This window comes from Pseudochaenichthys georgianus, chromosome 10 (assembly GCF_902827115.2).
Source record: "Pseudochaenichthys georgianus chromosome 10, fPseGeo1.2, whole genome shotgun sequence".
Lineage (NCBI taxonomy): Eukaryota > Metazoa > Chordata > Actinopteri > Perciformes > Channichthyidae > Pseudochaenichthys > Pseudochaenichthys georgianus.
This window is the reverse complement of record NC_047512.1, coordinates 17,404,093-17,424,449: the sequence shown is the minus strand read 5'-3', so window position 1 is coordinate 17,424,449 and position 20,357 is coordinate 17,404,093. Positions and strand designations below refer to the sequence as shown.

Here is a 20,357-nt window from a genome sequence, read left to right as displayed (position 1 = left end):
TAATATTTTTTGTTCTGGTGACAATTTGAAACAGCTAATGGAGGTAATAACAGCAGAAATGGTTAAAGTAAAACATTGGTTTGATAAGAACAAATATTCCTTAAATATAAGCAAAACAAAGATTATGCTATTTGGTAAACATAAAACAAATCCACAGGTGCAATTAATCCTAGACAACATAAACATAGAAAGAGTATATGCAAACAACACTTGGTGTGGTTTTAGACCACAAAATCAGCTGGAAACCTCATATCACTCATGTAAAAGCAAAACTGGCTAAGACTATCGCAATATTGGGGAAAGCAAGACACATTTTGGACTACAAATCATTATATAGTCTGTATAATACACTCATATTGCCATATCTGAGTTACTGTGTGGAGATTTGGGGAAACACTTACAAAACCAACCTACAGCCGTTATGCACATTACAAAAAAGGGCTATAAGAATAATCAATAATGTTGGATATCTTAAACACACTAATTCATTATTCTTGAAGTCACACACACTGAAGTTTCCCTATCTGGTTAAATTTAAAACTGCACAAATCATGTACAGAGCAAGGAATAACCTACTTCCTAGGAAATTACAAACATTGTTCATAGACAGAGAGGGTGGGTATAATTTGAGAGCAAATCTACATTTTAAACAACTCAAGGTCAGAACAACTCTGAGAAGTATGTGCATGACAATCTGTGGGGTGATTTTATGGAATGGTTTGGAGCAGGAGTTAAAACAAAGCACAAATATAATTCAGTTTAAAAGGATGTACAGAAACACTTTTTGGGAAAACTATAAGAATGAAGAAAGGTGATTTAAGATGAGAAATTATTGTAAATGTATGTATAAATGTAAATATGTAAGTAGGAATAACTTGCAGAAATGATTTAAAGGATAATCATTGATCAGCAGTAAGTATGGGGTGGGAATTATAATTCCTCCTGCTCCCTTTCGGACACATATGATTTATTATTATTATGAATATTTTTGTTGAATATATATACATATTAATATGAATACTTTTGTTGAATATATAAATATAATTATGAATATTTTTGTTGAATATATAAATATTATTATGAATAATGATAAATACTGTATTCTAATACGGTATTCTGTTTTTCACATTTTTTATTAGTTTTTTTAATCTCGAAATAAAGATTGAAATGAAATGAAATTTGTGCAAACAACACTTGCATAACTTGCAAGTTATATCAGTGGGGTCGATTAACCGTTATGGATCCTGTGCGAGGGCCCGATCGATTGTCTCCTGTATGAGGACAAGGTCTCGCCCTTTCAGCTGGTTCAATGAGCGCCCAGCTGTTACATCAGGCGTGATGCAAAATCAAGCCACCATCCAGCATTTCATACATTCCTGCTCACAAGCTGGATTTTCATTATTCTGCATTCAGCCGCTGAGGGAGACGACCTTATTCATACAAACAATCTGGCAGCTGGATACTGCTGATTACTGAGCTAGCAAGTTAAGCACATTATTTATTTTTCACAATGTGCAGTGAACGCGTGCTCTACCTATTCTTATGATTGGAAACAACATTGGATTGTTGTCTGGTCTGGAGGGATGATCTCTGCAGCTGACAAAAGTTGTAACTTCATTGACAAAAATATTTTTCTTTAAAGCAAGAAGAAACAGCTGATTGCCAACAAGGATCACTGTCAGTGACAACATATAAGAAGAGACAGGACATGGATACGTTTTTTAAGCCTGTTCACATCCCCTCTGGCCCTGGCGAGATCAAGCCACGGAGGCATCACCACCACCACCATCTCCCCCATCACCACGACCCGCAGTCACACAGGTAAGATTTATATTTATCTAATGGAAGACTTTTTGGAAATACAATTACAAACACCCTGAAGTTTGCCTTTATAGAGCAAAAGCCACATTTTGGAATCCATTATATAGATTCTGGCAAAAGTTAAAAGTGTGCAACCTCATAATACAGATAGGCGGGTTATTTTCATAGGTCATGATGATTTATGCAGAGAAATGATTGGCACTGAATGGTTTAGGAGCAAAATATACATGTATGATCATCTATTAAGAACCATCCACACCTTTCAGGTCGTCTGGGACATGGAGTAAAAACTAAACACCGAGAAGCAGCATTCAGTTTTATGCGCCATATATCTGGAATAAACTCACAGAAAACGACAGGTCGACTGCACCTCTTAACTCTTTCAAAACAAGGCTGAAGACATCTCTACGCCGTTGCCTTTTTAAAATCAAACATGACTATTTCCTGTCTTGCACCAAACAGTACATTTTAATTATTGTATTTTAAATTGTTTAAATGTATTTCTTCTTTAACCTAAAATGACCTTATGTGGTGTGTTTCTTTCGAGTGTCTTAGTGTTGTGTGTAAAGATCTTAGAATTGCATTGTGGCTGAAATGTGTTTTATAAATAATCCTGCTTTGTCTCTAATCCCTGTGTCCTTGTGTCGCAGGTACGCAAACATTGACGACACAGACAGAAACACGGATGAAAGCCACGGGCACCATTATCACCATCAACATGGTCGCTATCTTCATGACAATCCTCCTCATAACTCCCACCATCATCATCCAAACCGGCAGTTTCAACACAGCGAAGTGGATGAGATACTGTACAACAACGAAACACCTGTAACTCCCTCTAGGGCCTCCTCCTCTTCCCTTTCTTCTTCCTCTTCCTCCTCCTCTTTTTCCTCATGGTACACAGAGGAAAATGCATACGATCCATTCTCTCTTCGTCATCCTGAGCAGCCACAGCACTCCCTGTCCTGCTCCAACATCTCAGAAGTGCGCAGAGGTTTCCGGGAGGACGACGGCAGTGAGCCCATTGTCTTTGCCACCATCAAACACAGAAATAACAGCAGTGTTTGTAGTGAGACACATGGGAGTGCACAAAAAAGTGTAAACCGTGGTTTTCCTTGTCTTGATCGGGGTCACAGCAGAAGTGAAGAAGGCCTGCTGCAGGGTAATGAAAGTGATCTCGAAGGAGAGCAATCCAGGGTACCACATAATAACTATGGACCTCTGCATAAGGCCGTTAGTTTGAACCGAAGCCTGGCTGTCAACGAGGAGGAATTTCTGCTCGGGGTCCCCAGGGGACCTAAGAGAGCTGTGTCCTCCAGTCAGCTACCAAGCAAAGGCATCCTCAAAAACAAGGAGCCCCATACTGACATCCGCAAGGCCAAGTCGATGGAGGTGCTGTCACCAAGAGTTACGAAACAACCCATTGGGCAGAAAGGGAAAAGGAAAGTGGTGCAGGCCAGGTCAACTTTTGTGCAGGAAAAGTTGCAATTCTCAGCTTTTCTAGATGAGATTACAAAACAGGTCATAAGCCCGTCGGCTCTCAATATCCTGGGTGTGAACAAGGATAAAGCTACCGTGAAGACGCATGCCCCACCACCGCAATCACCTGGACCAGTCAAGCCACAGCTCCCACCCAAGAAGCACAGGGGGAGTTTAGGGGAGGTGAGGGAGCAGAAACAGCACAACAACAGGCCGGAGAAGGCCCCTCGCAGCAGCTCTCGGAAACTTTCGGACTGCTCCAATCCTGAAAAACTGATCTCATATGGGGATAGGGACCCCCATGGCAGCCCACCGCCTCATCCTTACCCCCGGTCTCCAAGCCAAAACTCTCACCATGAGAGCAGCCGTAAAGAGAGGAGGCCCTCACCCACTGGGGGCTCTGTGTCAGGGGACAGATATGGTCGATGTGGGCCTCAGCTCACGGATGGCACCAGCACCAGCCCTGAATCCATCCAGCCCAAATATCACCAGCATCGCAAACAGCAGCCCACCACCTCCCACGGTCAATCTACCCAACAGTACCCCCAGCACCAGCCTCATCCCGGCCTTGGGCACAGAGGGCTCGTCAGCCAGGGTGTGGGGCCAGCTCATGGATCTGAGTCTTCATCCTCAAAATCGGATTCTCCCAGGGGCAGAGACACGGCCTCCACTGCTACCAGCCACAGCTCAGAGCTGAGTGGGCGACACCAGCCACAGCAGCATGTGGGGCCACCACTTCCACGCAGGGTGAGTTTATTTCCGTCACATTTTTGCTATTTTGATAGGGTACAAAAATATAACACAAGATAACTTTTTGACAGCGCACATACTTGGAATCAGTTTAGAAAGTCAGGAAACTTGAATGTTTTGGTTCATAACATCATGTGTTCAGTAAGTTGATATACATTTCTTGTGCTTGTAATGATAAACACAACATTGAAAGATTGTGGGCCATTAAGGTTAGTGACATTTTATTTTGTTTTTAGGCTTTATTTAAACAATTTAGATAGTTAAACATTTCTATATGCATAGACTATGTGTTCATTATATTTTTTATACAGTTTCATTCTTTAACAAATACGCCTATCTACTGACATTCACCACTTTTAAAGGGCAGGTTTGATGAATACAAACCATGATAAAAACCTGTTATGTAACATTATAATTGGAAACATTGTTAACATGTATACATGTTTATATAGACAAGTTTGATTAAGCCTCTGTATCTGCTGCCATTTGACAATTTTGAGGAGCACAGTGGAGATACATCATTATAAGTGACATTTGAGTCAGACTCCTTAAATAGAAAGATGAATCATTTAAGTTAACATTGGAAAGGTGTCAATGACAAAGCTTCTGAAAGCCTTTTACTGCAATGAGGCGAGGATATCTCTGAGTAGACAGAACAGGATGAATGTAATGAATGCAGTGTTGCTCCTCTCTTGCACAGGCGGTAGCTGAGTCACAGGCTGTGTGGGACGTGTCAAACACTGCGCACTGAAAGCTGAGTCATTCTTCAGCAATGCACCAGATACTAGTCCTGTGTTTTTAGGGAAAACTCCATTTGAAACTACCTGAGTTACCATTTATTTAAATAGTGTAAATGTTTACCATGTTGGGCCTGAGCTACTGTATGTTCTGTGGATCAACTGTTCACCCTTATTTTACCAGGATGCCACATTAAGAGCTAAAATCACTTTTAGAAGAGAGCCCTGGCCAATATCAAAACACCATACAGTAAAGTACAATATATAAATACCAATGATGTTGTCTTTCCACTGAGACAAATCTCCCTCACACTAGCTGCCAGCACAATGTACAATATGAGAGTGAGTCTCACTTTGCTCTTATGTAAGAATCTGCTCAGGCTGTCAGTCTTTGGTACTGACAAACACACAAACAACATTAGATAACATTGTCTTTTTCCGTGTGGTCCCTGTATAGGATTTGAGTTTGTCTTATCAGGTTATGTTTCAGTGAATGCACACGTATACATAACCACACACATAGAGAGTGGCTAAGAACTAATCGATTCCAACGAGAGTACATTTCCTGGCACAGTTCTGCGATAACTCAATAGTTTATTCTGTCACGTCCTCAGTAATGGACTGGTTGCCCATCCAGGGTGTGTCCTGCTGTTAAAAAACGGCCTGCATAGGCCAGACTCCAGCTCCTGTAATGTATAAAATAAACAGTTGCCACTTATTGTTCTCTATATCTATGTTTTTCTCACCTAAGACTAAACCTGGAAAATATTCCCAAACTGCTAGGGTTGCTTGATTTTCTCTTTAGAATTAGGGAATCAGCTGATTTGTTATTTTTTGCCCATTTCCCTCTAAATAGCTTTCTTCCAAAGTTAATGCCTGAATATGAGTGCATGTTGTATTTGGAAAGTGAAATGTTTTTCATTGTTTTGGCTCTACTCCAGCAAAAAGGAATTCAAATGAAACTATGACTATGAAGTTCTGGCTTTAAGCAAGGGTGCGTTGGGAGTGTTCACATTCATATTGGGTGAAACACTGAGTAACTTATAGCCCATTTGACTCTTTAATCTACAATCAAGAGCCACAAGTTTTAGAGTTTTGACAAAGGAAATGTAATTTTGATTTAAATTAGCAAAACAAGACTGTCCAAATACTTAGGCATTGCACTTCCTGTTTACACTGTATTTAAAGTAACTCCCCTGTACCGAGTATTATTTACTTTTTTGTCAACCTTTCATTATTTTTCCAGGACACACTATGTGATGCCGGCCATCTCCAGTAAGTGTGTGTTATTATACTTCCTGTCTACTCACTGTATATTTGAGTGCAACTTTTTAAACATTTTCTATCAGTCTCATGGTGTTCTCTCTGTGTCGATCCTGTGATGGGTCAGTGGTTATTGATCACACTAATGAACATCCTCTCTCCCTTCACTCCTGTTTTAAAGGGAAAGAGGAGGGGCAGTTATACAACTGGTTTATATAATCATCACTACGTTGTTAGAAAAAGGAATTTATGACAGATAAACTAAAGAGAGTTTAGACATTGTAATAAAGCTCCAAATAAAAAAAGACATTTAACATTTAAACTGTGTTGGTTCCAAAAATAGTATTTATCACCCCCATATTTTTAAAACAAAATGTTAATGTCCATTGATGTAATTCTAGACTGTTCCTCTCATATAATTGTGTAGTTTGTAAAGTCGACACAGATTGATTTTTTTGAGTTTTTGTTATTATTAGGATTGATATTAATAATATTTTTTTACTTTAAAACATGCTAACGTGCTGAATAAAAGGTCTCTGTAGCTTTAAAGCTAAATGGTGCTAGCTGGCATACAACCTCTGAAACAGGCATCATTGTAGATTGTTTGAGAGGCCACTCCCTTTTAAATGAGGTATACATAGAATTTTGCCTAAGACTTTTTTATAAATATGATATGCTAGTTCAAAATGAAGTAATACTTTATGAACATGCATAATGAATAGACCAAATTACAAAAGTCATGCATCCTTCATTTGTGTTCAGGGCGCTGCAGGAGGAGAATTCCGATCTTCACCAGAACTTGGTGCAGACTGTGGTTTGCATTGAGAGCCTGGAGGCAGAGCTGCAGAGGACCAGAGACGAGCTTGCTCACGTCAAGGAAAAATATAAAAGGTTTTGGATCATAAACAGAACACAAATCAACGTGCATGATGGAATTTACAGTGTTTATATTATACCCTATGATTTCGATGCACAAATAACTACAACATCTCAATTCAATTCAAGAGGCTTTTTTTGGCATAAAATGTATGTGCCAAACCACAATTAGGAACAAAGATGAAACAGTAGTTAACACATAATGAAATATAATTACAGTTGCAACTTGTCTTCTTTAATTTAAGACACGTCTTAAATTAAAGAATGCATAACAAACAAAAACTTTGAAGAGTTGATCTATTACATTTCACATGTGTGCTGCATAGAGTGGCGAAGTCACGCCCATCTACTTCCGCCCCATGGGACCTTATTTCTGAAAATGGTGCAAACATATTGAGCAAAAATCAATCACAACCTGTGGCTTTACATAACAGTTTTTATAGATTCATTGATCCATGGAACATACGTTCTCCCCTGTGCATATCAGCAAGTGTTGTGGTTCTGCAGTGACATATCTTCCACAGCCCACAGAGACAGTGGGACTCTGGGCATATGTCATGTCCCTTCGCACTCACCAGTGAGAGTCTTGTTGCTACTACCCGAGCCCTGTCAAGCCTGTATCTATCACCAAACTGCCACCGCGGCGCAACATGCACACACCACACATTCCTCAGTAGACAGGAGCAGCTGGAGTGAATGGTCCCCTCACACTGAGATCCAGTTTGGCGTCAGCTGCTGCTTGTTTGCAGAAGAACCTGTGGTGGCCACTTGGCCTGAAAAACAACTGTCTCTAGCTTCAAATAAGAGTCAAGTCAGTTTACATATGTTGCTAAACAACAAGTGGTTGACTGACTTGCTCTACACAGTAAAACAGAACAGAGACTGGCAAATGTTGAAGGAGTCAGTCCACAACGTAGGCTGAGTCAAGGATGGAAAGCAAGTTAATGTAAAATTAGAAAGTGATATCCAAATGTAATCTGCGGCCACATTTTGCTACAGCTGAAGGTGTGACATACTAGCAAAAGACTTGAAATGACCTGGTGATAAAGTGGTGAGTGTATTAATAATACTGAAAATAGGTATTTGTAATGGTTGTCTTTCTTTTTCTTTCTATTCGTCTTGCAGCCTTTTAGATACCCACACTGGGACCAAGCAGGCCAACAACCTGCTGGGGGAACACCTGCATATAGCGGTGAGAACACTTGCATGAAAATAAGATTGGGGGAAAACGATAAAAGCGTATCTGCACCTATTTCACTGCACTGACAATGAAGAGATACTTTCGTGTAAACCTGACTCAATGCCCTGGTGTGTGTGCAGTCGGAGAGCCTGACCAGTGAGAGGAAGTACCTGCAGACCCAAGTGTCACAGCTGAGCTCAGAGTTAGAGGATGCCCACAGGACCATCGCAGGCCTGGAGAACATCAATGTGAGCACAGTGCCGCCTACTGGACACATGTTAACACCACAACTTTTTACTACATGCATAAATTGGCTTGATCAGCCCATGCAAAAAAATAATAAAAATAAAATAGTAAAGCCGGACTTTTACTTGTAACATATATTTTTTGAACACTTCAGTATTATACGTTTTTATGACAAATCTGAGAACTTCTATGCCTTCAGGGCACATACCTAGGGGGGAGTCATGGGGTCCCGGAAATAGAGACTCTATTTACTCTATAGAGTAAAAAATTGGGATGTCCTGATCACAGTTTTGCTCATGATCCTCTTCATTGATGGAATAGAAATTATAGACTGAAAAGTTAAGTAGCCTGCCTACCTCAAAATGTTAGTATATTGGTTAACATGCATGTGTTGCTAAACACACAAACAGGGCAGGGGAAGTCTAGAGAGGGCCTTACATTCACAAACACTAGTCTAATGTGTGCAAGAAAATCTACTCATGTAAGTAACACATCTGAATGTCTCCATTGGGAAACACTCGTTTCAAAACCAATGAGGTAGAGATTAGGAAACCTTTATAGAAAACTCTCACAGATTTACAAAGTGTTATACTTAGTTTTTTGCATTGACTCAGTTCTGACAGAGTTGTGTTTGTGTTTCTCAGGTGCCGTGCTTGATAAAGGATTTATTGGAGAAGCACTTTGGTTCAGCCGATGCCATACAGAAGCTCCTGGCCACTTCTGCTCCGATCAGCCAACCTGTCGCCTCCCTGCAGGCAGGGTGCCAATCACACACGCCTAAAGTGGAGGAGGCAGTCAATGATTGGTTGACGAAATCAGAGGCAGCTCCAAAGAGGGTTACAGCCTTCATACCATTTAAACAGGCGGGGGCAACAACAGGAACTGAAAGCAGTGTTTCTGCTCAGCACGAGTCCCGGCACAGCCCACCTTTCTCTGTAGCTGATATCAGCACTGCTATCTATAAAAAAATGGCTGCCAGTTATGCTGCTAGGCCACAGCCTCAATATCCCAATAGCCAACAGCAGCTTGCTTTGGGCACCAACCACACTGACACCCCTCCCAACCTCCAGCCGGCCCATGTGGGTGGGGACAGCTGGGCTGCGAAGGAACGCGAAGGAACGCGTTTGGAGCAGGACGTTGTGGATGTGACCGCCGTGTCAGCCCAGCAGATCCTGGATGACTTCCTGCAGCAGCTGCAGCCCCATAAGGAGGCGGGAGGAGGGGAACAAAGAGGCAAAGGGGCTGAATGAAAATGCCTTCCAACAACAGGGCAGGACCAATGTATATGATTGTGTTATTGCATTGAAATATGTAAGTCATTGTTATTAGATGTCATTTATCAAGACCCAAAAATACCAGAAATCTGTTATTTTTGGCTTGTATATGTACGTTTTAGGGATACTTTGATGGGTTTTATAAACCAGAGGAATAATAAGGAAAGTCTTTGCACGATGCTGAAGCGCCAACATTTGAAGTACAACATTATTGGATGCAAAAAAATAGTTAAGAAAAAAAACGTGTAGTCCACAGTGAAAAACAACTGACTACTTTAAATGCTAAAATGTAGTTAAAATATGTGAACGTGCAGTAGTAGAGTAGATAAATACACTAATGAGAAACTTTTTCAAAGTATTCTTTATGAATATACTTCCACTTAAATGATTTAAATAATGCATTTACTGTGTACTCCCATATTCTCTTGTCCTCTAATTTCCCTTAATTGAACAAAGAAGATGTCAATCAAATGTTGTCTTCAGTGTCCCTGTTGAGTATCAAAATATACTTAGGCTGCGGCCCCACGAGGACGAATTCGGTCGTTTGCGTTACTGTTTAGTGTCATATAGACCGTTCGGCCACACGAGGACGACCGAATATGGCACTAAACGACTGAGGAAACGACAACGGGTCCCAAGGTGGATAGAAATGCATACGCCACTCTCTGGGGGGTCAAACAGCTCCGTGTGTGCGCCCTATACGGACATTTTCAGATCACTGATAGTGATTGCGCAATAGCCCCGCCTCTCCCCACCTCTTCTGCTCACCTCCGCTTACCCCGCGCCAGTGCTGAAGTGTTTCGCCACCAACAACAACAACAATGGCGGATCGCAGAGTTGCTATCGTGCTCCGGACGCTATTGACCATGCTACAGTTGTTTGTGCAACATCTACAGCAATAATGATGAGGCAATAGCCCCGCCTCTCCCCACCTCTGCTGCTCACCCCCGCGTCAAAGTAAACTGCACCCTGAATTCAGATTATTTATCTTTCTCTCGCGAGTGAAGTCTAATCTGACAGGACGGAGACACGCAGCTCTGCTCACCTGCAGCTCCTCCCTCTGCAGCAAAACACACACTTCAAGTCAGATCATCACCCTTAGCTATTTTAATTACCTCTCAAACTCCCTAAACTAGTTATAAATATGTTTATTTTTACAGTCGGCCGGGTCACTGATTACTGGATGAGCTGCTGCATGAGACAGACACTGGCGCAGTCCGAAGAGAGGGAGGAAAAAGAGAGGCTCCGTGTATTTTATCATTATATTATATAGAGTCGTTATTCATTTGTTTTAAAGCTCAATAAATAACAAAGAAGACCTTTGACCGGCACTTTTATAATTTTGTCCGGAGGATTTCAACTTTAATACACGCTGACTGGCGAAAAACTCTGCCCGGTTCCCTCGGCCCCCACCGCGGAGAATAAACAGAAGGGCAACCATGACAACCATGCTTCTTCGCTGCTTTTGTGGAGGAAGTTACAGCGCCACGTAGAGGCTCCTGCATATGTACTGCAGCTTCTCCAGCGGTTGGAGCTAAACGGAGCGGTCTCGTGTGGGCAGACACTATCCGGATAATTATTGCATGTGGACGGAAGCCGTTTGCGATTGCGTTTGCGTTAATCCTATGCGTTTAGCCGTTTTCGTCCTCGTGGGGCCGCAGCCTTAGTCTATAGTCATTCTTTAAAAAAGCCTGTTGTACCATTATAAAAAGTGTAATTTGTATTTTAAGCAATAATTGTTCAACCAGGGAGATATACTGGATATTTGTTAAGAAATAACTTTTGTAGGCAGTGATAAGTAACGCATGTAGAGGTCAGATACACAAATGCAGGTGAGCTGATATGAAGATAATTGTATAACATTATTTACTGATTTATGTGACAATTTAAATTAGTATAAAATGTCTAAATCTTTTTTTGAGTTTGTATATATGATACATAAATGTATAAGCCCTTAATTAGTGCATTCATGTGGGTTAGATGTTTAAAGCTGATCTAGTGGGCAGAACAAAAGTGAAAAAGTGCAGCAGCAACACGTTGGTGTTATGTTAATTTATAGGCCCTATCCCTCATCAGTGTAAATGTAACCCTATGTATTATACAGTTATAGATATAGTCTACACCACTGTATTATTTCCATGTATCCTTATGGCTGTTCTACCAATAAAAATGCCTAATCTTAAATTAATACATTAGTCAGACTACAGACGTCTGTTCTTTCTTCATCATTTCTTGTTCTCTTGTTCTTGTCATACATCATAGGAGTAATATTTCATAGTTAATATACATAGTTTCCGTGTTTGGTTGTTATAGTTGGGAATACAAAACTGGCTTCATCCTGACTAGCTGCTGTGACTCAGGCTGTCATAAATACTTTTTAATAACAGCTTAATCCTATTGATCCAGCTCCACCATCCTCCCTCTATTGCACTCACATGCATCTAAGCACATGCAGGTCTCCTCCAAATGGTCTTACTTAAACTTTATGAACGAGCCTCTGCTAACATCCTCCACAAAATCCCTGACAGCATATCAATATTCAGTTATTTTCAGTCAATAAATGAATCATATATATATATATATATCACATGTATATGTGAGCTTTCTCGTAATTTAGTCATCAAGTTATATTCAGTTGGGTGTTAATAGGAGAATACATGAAACTGCTCACAACACAGTCTGTGGATTCAAATGTATATGTTTGCCCTCTGAGTACCACAAACCGAGCAACATCTTGTTTGTTCATATCAGAGGGAAGGCAGACATCTCTGACCAATAACTCCAACACTGCAATTCACACCAAAACAATCTAGATTGATAAATAACACTACAGGAGGAAAGATATGTGTTCATGATTTGATGGTGCACTATCCCTTTAGGTAAATGATCTGAGTACTTCTTCCCACACTGAACATTATCCAGTGTTTGATGTCAAACCTGGGACTTTTGGGCCCGTTTGAATTAATCCCTCTGTTCTTACTGCATACATTTACCTCATTACACAATACAAAACATTCAGTAATGCTCACAGTGACTTAGATTTGATTCTCATTTTCCCACACTCCCAGATTTCATTATATTTCCTCCATTTAGCCTCAGCTATAATATCCATTCTGTCCCTGAGGCAGGCATCCAGCTTGTGCGGAAGGGATTCAGGTAACAACAGTCCCTCCCATACTTTGTGTCTATCAGGACAAGTTTGCTGATCAGACACTGACCTGTTTTCCTATTGGCCCCTGGACTTTAATAGGATTCAAGAGACTCCGTTAGGGGGATTATGGCTCCAAACTCTCAACTTTGGCCAGTTTCTGTGTCCTCCAGTCATGGGAACAGCAGTTTAGGGGGTCCTTGAGGGGCGCCATCAAAAGCAACATCAAGTCAAGAAGAAGAAATCAGCTTGAAGGGGAACCTCAGCAATGTGAAAGCTACGCAGGAAAATTTTTCATCTCTGGAAAAAGGAATAACTCATTCTATCTTTCATTATTTGACAATTATATCCCTTTTCTTTTTAGTTGACCTGATTTTGATTATATATCATCTTTTGGGACAATTTCAGCATCCGAAGAAAAACTTTTGGATTATCTTCCAAGGTTGATTGTGCCCTTTACCATTTTAGGGATTTACCTGCTAATCCAGGAACAACTAAGATGAGCTCAACCTTATAATAACTCACCAAATAATGAAGACAGACCTGCATTGACCGCTGTGTTTCTTCAACATAGAAAACGACCTCCACTGTTTGATTTGACTCTTCATGCAGCTGTTCTCTTCTGTATGATACTCATCTTTTGACCATCATTGCAGGAACTCCCTACTTTTCTCTCCTGTCTTTGTGTTGATTATTGCATGGTAGTGAGCTATGGTGCTGTTGAAGATAAAGTTCACCCAGCAGCGGCGGGTGCATCTTGCCCAGGGTCTGTGGCTGCTGTCCTGGACGGCGGTGATATGGGGGGCCATCATCTTTTGTCTGGGTGTTTATCTTAAGATGGAGCTTCTACGCAGAGACGAGGTAGAGAGGGCAATATACTCATATCCACACAAATAATCCAATGTTAATTTAAAAACAAGAAAGCCAAGTTTAAAAACTATATGCATGAATTTATTCAAAGTTATACAAATATATGTTTATATTTTCAGACCTTTTGGTTGTTTACTGAGTCTGCTGTGCTGCCGCTTATCAGTGACATTTATTTAAACTTAGCTCTAGAGTTTAATCCACAATACAAACACGCAGCACACACACTACTTGTGTAAACATTCAAACAGTGACACTCATGCACACTCATGCATGTTAAGTTGTGAGCACGTTGGGTGTTAAAAAGCTGTTATGAAAAATATGTGTTTCCAAAGTCAATGGAGTAGTAGTAGTAGAATGTGTATTGAAGTTAGTTAACGGACCCGTAGGTGAAGGTCATGTCTTCGACCTGTTGGTCACCGGGCTAGATTGACCAAATTGATTTGGATAGGTTGCCTGCATTGACATCCTGTAGGTTGCAAAGGAAACAAACAATGAACACACAACCAGTTAGTTGTGTAGCAAATGTTATTGAGTTATTGTCGACATGGCTTAGATGAGAGCAATAATGTCAGAAAGAATCTTACAGAATGATTCACAAGAGCTTAACCCTTTTTATGTATGTGAGACAAATATAACGTTTAGACAGATTGTGTGTAGAGTATTCTGCATGCAAAATCACAGTTTTCATCTGTAACTCACATATTGCAGGATAGATGTTACATACTGATTGTGTTGAATAGTGTCAGTATTGGCCTGAGTAACTTAATGGTAATTTAAAAACAACAATGGGGCAAAGGTGATTTATCGCTGACAGGCCCCTAAAAGCTCAGCCAATGATAAACTCCGTCTATAATTGACTTTTGCTGTAGCCAGGGTAATTAATCAAAATGTGTCATCATATTGACATAGTAGCCTTCGATCCAGTATATTAGCACCTAATTGAATCTCTTGGGTGCCAAGGTCATCTTTTCAGAATAGATAAGGCTAATTGAATGCAGGATTATTACCTGCTAAAGTGTGTGGAGGAAATTAATACGTGATCTGCAGTTGGCTGCTGTTCTTGTATGTAATTATCTCTAACTGTGCTCTTCTTTCTTGAGGTGATGGACAACACAGAGATCCACGTGGTGCCCAACATCCTCATTATAGTGGGCCTGGCCTCCATCGGCACCAACTGGGTTGCCAGTTGTGTGTGTCAAGACTCATTAGATGCAACCCGCTTCCCTCGTTGGAAAGTTCTCCTGCTGGGTTGGTTTCCTGTAGCTGCAGTGCTCTGTTGCCTGCTGATCTCTGTCGTGGTGCTCAGCTTCGCCCTGCAGGGACGCCTGGAGGAGTCCCTGAAGGTGGGTCACTATGAATGGAGGGGGACAGGTCAATGGGGAGAGTGGGTGTCAGCATGCACTTGTTGGAAAGTCCCACAACTGGTTTCAACCTCAGCTGCTGTGGCTGAAAGATGAAAGAGTTTCAGCTGCAGAAAAAAGGTTTTCTCACATCCATGCAAAGTGAGCAATAATGGCAGATACGAATTTAAAAGATAGATGTAGATAATAAAAGAAAAGGAAACAAAATCTTACAAACGAAATATATCAATATTTGAGAAAACATTAACCATATTGTATAACGGTGAATGCAAAAGCCATCACTCTTGCATTGATCCATCAACTCAAAATGAGGTTTAAAATCTTTGGAGGTTGTCAATTAAGTATTTAAATAGTAGTAGTAGTAGGTTTCATATTTGACTGAACATATCATAAGTGTATAGAAAAGAAAACAACATGTCTGAAATACAGTGGCGTAAAAAACCTCTCAGATAAAGCTCCCTCTTTTTTCTCGATACAATCTCTCCGCTGTCAGGTGGGCCTGAGGAATGGCATTCGCTTCTACAAGGACACAGACGTGCCGGGCCGTTGTTACCAGAAAGAAACCATTGATCGTCTGCAGATGGAGTTTCGCTGTTGTGGAAACAACAACTTCAAGGACTGGTTTGAAGTTCAGTGGGTCAGCAGCAGATACCTGAACTTCACCTCCAAGGACGTCAAGGAGTGAGTGAATCACAGGGAGCAGAAAGTTATGAGATGCAGGGAGGCAAGAGGATGAAAGAAAAACAAACTTGAAGGATGAGTGATAATCATGAAAGAAAGAATACATTTAGATGAATGAAGGATTAGTAGACTTCACATCCAAAAGGTCAAACATTCTGTTACAGAGGGGATGGGGGACAACGGAAATGGTGTGCAGGTAGAATGCATTAAAAATAGAGCTGGCCTTTACTTTTGGAGAGAATGACATAAATGGATGAAAGGGTTTGCCATGAAGCAAGCGGAGGAAGGTTGGTCAAAGATGAAGTAAGTGAAAAGGAATGAGTCAACAGAAAGGTTATGGCATGATGATGCCTGCACTGCTCATTCCTCCCTAATGTGAAGTGTGCATTGAGCTGAAAGTCAGGCCTTTAACTATCTTTCTTCATGTATTCGTCTTCTCGTATTTATGTTGTTTTCTAATCTGTTTCCTCACTGTGCCTCCCTCCTCTGTCTTCAGTCGTATCCGGAGTAACGTGGACGGCCGTTACCTGTTGGATGGCGTTCCGTTCAGCTGCTGTAACCCCTCCTCCCCTCGCCCCTGCCTGCGCTACACCCTGACGGACAACAACGCCCACTTCAACTACGAGTACCAATCCGAAGAACTCAACCTGTACAGCCGTGGCTGCAGGCAGGCTCTGACCGACTACTACATGGAGCTAATGAACTCAACCGGTCCAGGTGTGCTGTCAGTCATCCTGATACAGGTGGGAAACATGATGATGCACCTCATTTATTCTTCAAAGAATTGAGACAGATAATTGTATTCAAGACACAGGACTGTGATGTTAATGTTTGCTCACACACACACACACACACACACACACACACACACACACACACACACACACACACACACACACACACACACACACACACACACACACACACACACACACACACACACACACACACACACACACACACACACACACACACACACACACACACACACACACACACACAGGCCTCACTGACACATTGATTTCTGTTTTCTAATCAAACATGTTCTTGGCCAAGTGACAGTATTGACGGCACATTCTCTTTAAAATAACAAACAGGGCCTCGGGCTGGAACAGGACAACATGGTTTGCATCATTACACACAACCTCGCCAGTGAGGCCTCAACCGGAGCTGTAGATAATGTCTGATAATAATTTCCAAGAACAAAACTAAAACTTATTTGAAACATGTAGCCCTGAGATCAAACAAAGAGGGAAGAAGAAGAATGAGCTAACACTTAGTATAGATAGATAGATCGATAGATAGATAGATCTTTAATTTTGTCATTGTACAGGTACAACGAAATTACAATAAACTCAAGGTGCCAACACGCAACAACAAGACAATATAAAAACAACAAGACACTATAAAAACAATAAAAACAATAAATGGGACTTAAAAAAGACATGATATGGAATATGTACATAAATAAATAATAAATTAAATTGCACGATTCCCCTCGTATTGCACGGAAGGCTTATATAATTTAAATATTAGCAGCGTTTAGTGCACATATGGCGCCGGGGGAAAAACTGAACTTGAGTCTGTTTGTCCGGGAAGACATGGTACGGAAGCGCCTGCCTGAGCGCAGCCGTACAAAGTGCTCGTTACCCGGGTGGTGTGGATCCTTGAGGATGTTGTACAGGACATCATATTTATTTTTGCTTTATTTGGTCCACAGAAGTGTTTACTGTCAAAGCTTTGGGAATGTGAACCAACTTTGTTTACTGTAAGGTATTGTATGAGCGTGAGCAGGGAAGGCTTGTTGGACCATATGTTTCACTTTCTACCAGATAGAGTACTCTTGATTTAGCATTAACATTTAACCTTAAAACGCTAATGGATTATCAGCCCTGTAATATAATATACATTTGAAATGAGAACAATTTAAAAGACCCCATTTTTCTCTGCCAAATAGGTCAGACTAATTCATTATTCAAAACAAGTTTGAATATTGTTTAATACAGATTCAAGTTTACACTACATCATCTTCATGCTGGCAATCATGCAGCCAAACAGAAATTGAAATGACCATGTTGGTTCTAAGGACCTCAGTTTATGTGATACTATAAAACCATTTGACCATTTCATTAGGGGGCAAATTACATTTTTTTTATTGTTTCTTTCTCTCCAGATGTCAGTGATTCTGGGCATGCGGTACCTGCAGACTGCGGTGGAAGGAATCATGGCTCTGGAGGACCCAGAGGGCGAGAGTGATGGTTTCCTCCTGGAGAAAGGTGTTAAGGAAACCATGGAGGACCTCAAAGTCAAAGCTCTCATCATGCTACAGTTTTGGCTGGTTGACCCCATCGCCAGCGAAGGGTCATCTGAGGATGCAGACTTAGAGAAAGCGGAGAAAGAGGCGTCCCCAACTCCTGCCAGTTAGAGGGGATTTTTGTTTTTAAATATGAGCTGAGGAGGAAGGGATGTGTTTGAGGTTTCTTGGATGTGTGAGTTGGCAGATGGTGGTTACAACACCTGTGGGGTTTTGACACGTTAGGCTTGATTTACACACCACCATTGCAGCAGTAGCAACTCCCTCAAACAAGGCCAAAAAAAGACAACAAAAAGAGAGTGTTATCAGGCGCTGCACAGAAACGAACATCTCCTCTGCAGGACTCATGAATGTGAAGCCAATGAATAATCTGTTCAGGAGATGTATAGTTCTTTAAATTGTACCTAGAAGAGGATGCAATCAGTTTAAGTGGATGTAGAGTTCACAGATATATCTAACAAGTTTCGACTGCTAACTACTTAACTGCAATGAAAGGCTTAGGAACCTATTAAAATGGGACATTAATTATATATTAAAGGTAGAAGTTTTTAACTGCTTTGTGTCGGCTTCCGAAAGTGAGTATGGGTTATCTGAGTTCAGCAAGGAGAGTTGGATTAAGTGTGTGTAAGTGTGTTTGTCTGTATATGCGTTAGTGAGTGTGGTGCACTATAAACTGTCATCTTGTCTATTCTGGCAGCTCATCAATCTGATAATCCCGGTGTGGTTAATCCAAGAACTGCTGCACAAGCGAGATCTGCACACACAGCAGCACACATGAACACACTGTCATACAGGGACAGGAACGACACACTGATACAACATGTTGGAAGACATTTTATAAAGCAAAACAGTTTTTAAATGCTTTTTATTAGCAAATTAGGAATCATTGTGGTCTGCCATTGCCATCCAATGTTTGCTCATTCTTCTTAAATAAAATCATATCACAGAGTAAGGTCTCTGAATGTTTTATTCATAACTAGCAGATTAAGAAGTGAGGATGAAAGTGTGGCTTCAGGCTTGGTCATGTCTTTCAGAAATATAACTTTAATTATGATATTATAAATATCCCAGAAGCAAAATGAGAGATACAAGGTTACCTACTGTTTTTTTAAGATGACCAAAAGCATATAGTACATTTGCAAATTGAAAATAGAATATAATTCATATATTCAATGAATACACAAACATGTTTTCAAAGTCAGAATACTAATTTAAGATTCCCAGTAATTAAGTAAAAGATAACTTCTATTGTGTACACATACCACAAACATGATATACATCTATAAACTACCTGGTTAGATATCACACAGCTAAAATAACTCTTCGCAAAATGACATACTTTGCTGCAGAGAAATACATCATTTCCTAAAATAGTGTTCGCTGTACAGGATGTGCAGCACCTAAATAAAAGTAGGGCTGCTTGGTTACACTTCCCCCCAGAGATATTGTTATGGAAATAATGATGTCATGCACCATTTTTAAAAATTAGGAACTTTTATTTCAGACCACCAGAGCTCGCTATTGCACAATGCTTAAATCTGTATTTGACATTGGCAACACTACAGCTTCAAGATAATGACATCGTACAAAGCCCAAGTCATTTTCACCTGTAAACCACGGAATTATTGAGGAGAAACCGTTTCCATTAAGCCGTGTGTACATATAGGCCTAAATGACATTCATTCAAGTTTTATGTATTGGATAAACAATAAGGCTTGTTGTCATGGTGTTTAAATCGCACAACAGGACATAGGCCCAACTCTCCACAGCGTCCAAATCAAAAAGTATCTATTTGCACACAATGCAGGTTAGTAGTTGTTGTATGCTTTAGTCATATTGTGTATTTAAACATATCTCTGTGTGTTAGCCGGTGTGTGGAGGGCGTGTAAGGATGTCGTAAAAAAAAAAGCAACATGTGCGTTTTGAAAATTCCGTTGTGGTTTTGCAATGAAACTGTCACACAGTCAGAGAGGAAGAGAAGCGAGGGAGGGGAAGGGCCGCAGAAATGTCAAACTACTTCACTTGACGCAAGATGGATTGTCTTTCTATCTCATCAATTTTATACTCATTGTTGATCGTTTTTTTTTTAATTAGCTATCCTCTGTAGGCTCACGGCTCTCGAAACACAACAATGGACTCAAACATTATGGAGATAATAGAAGAATTCATGGAAAGTGCGTTGGCGCAATGGGTACGTCATTTATCATTTATCGCGTAGAAAAGGTCATGATTTCAAGAGGCAGTGAGAGGAGAATTAAACAGGAGGAGTGTGTGGAAACTGTTCAGAAATCCGCCTTTGACAATGACCAGTAATGCAATAAAATGTCAAGTCACAATATATTTATAACATTGTATAT

The 20,357-nt window shown here is 40.6% G+C and overlaps 2 protein-coding genes across 2 annotated transcripts; both read left to right on the top strand.

Annotated features, from left to right (window-relative positions):
• The first annotated feature begins 1,072 nt into the window (after positions 1-1,072).
• Positions 1,073-10,606, top strand: LOC117453518 (serine/arginine repetitive matrix protein 2). Its single transcript, XM_034092340.2, has 6 exons — positions 1,073-4,047; positions 6,034-6,062; positions 6,813-6,941; positions 8,052-8,118; positions 8,247-8,354; positions 8,997-10,606. The coding sequence occupies exons 1-6, from the start codon at positions 2,416-2,418 to the stop codon at positions 9,600-9,602; spliced, it is 2,571 nt and encodes an 856-aa protein (XP_033948231.1). The 5' UTR covers positions 1,073-2,415; the 3' UTR covers positions 9,603-10,606.
• Positions 10,607-13,485: 2,879 nt separating this feature from the next.
• rom1b (retinal outer segment membrane protein 1b) lies at positions 13,486-18,111 on the top strand. The gene is made up of 5 exons (XM_034092211.1): positions 13,486-13,635; positions 14,745-14,987; positions 15,499-15,686; positions 16,183-16,429; positions 17,860-18,111. Exons 1-5 carry the CDS (start codon positions 13,486-13,488, stop codon positions 18,109-18,111), a joined length of 1,080 nt encoding a protein of 359 aa, XP_033948102.1.
• Positions 18,112-20,357: the final 2,246 nt, after the last annotated feature.

What these genes read in the sequence shown, in the direction of transcription:
- LOC117453518 (XM_034092340.2), top strand. Translation starts at nt 2,416, where the DNA reads ATGTGTTTTATAAATAATCCTGCTTTGTCTCTAATCCCTGTGTCCTTG. An exon ending in GGGAACACCTGCATATAGCG is followed by an intron (nt 8,119 to 8,246) that starts GTGAGAACACTT and finishes GTGTGTGTGCAG; the next exon opens with TCGGAGAGCCTGACCAGTGA. An exon ending in CAGGCCTGGAGAACATCAAT is followed by an intron (nt 8,355 to 8,996) that starts GTGAGCACAGTG and finishes TGTGTTTCTCAG; the next exon opens with GTGCCGTGCTTGATAAAGGA.
- rom1b (XM_034092211.1), top strand. Translation starts at nt 13,486, where the DNA reads ATGGTGCTGTTGAAGATAAAGTTCACCCAGCAGCGGCGGGTGCATCTT. An exon ending in ACCTCCAAGGACGTCAAGGA is followed by an intron (nt 15,687 to 16,182) that starts GTGAGTGAATCA and finishes CTCTGTCTTCAG; the next exon opens with TCGTATCCGGAGTAACGTGG. An exon ending in TGTCAGTCATCCTGATACAG is followed by an intron (nt 16,430 to 17,859) that starts GTGGGAAACATG and finishes CTTTCTCTCCAG; the next exon opens with ATGTCAGTGATTCTGGGCAT.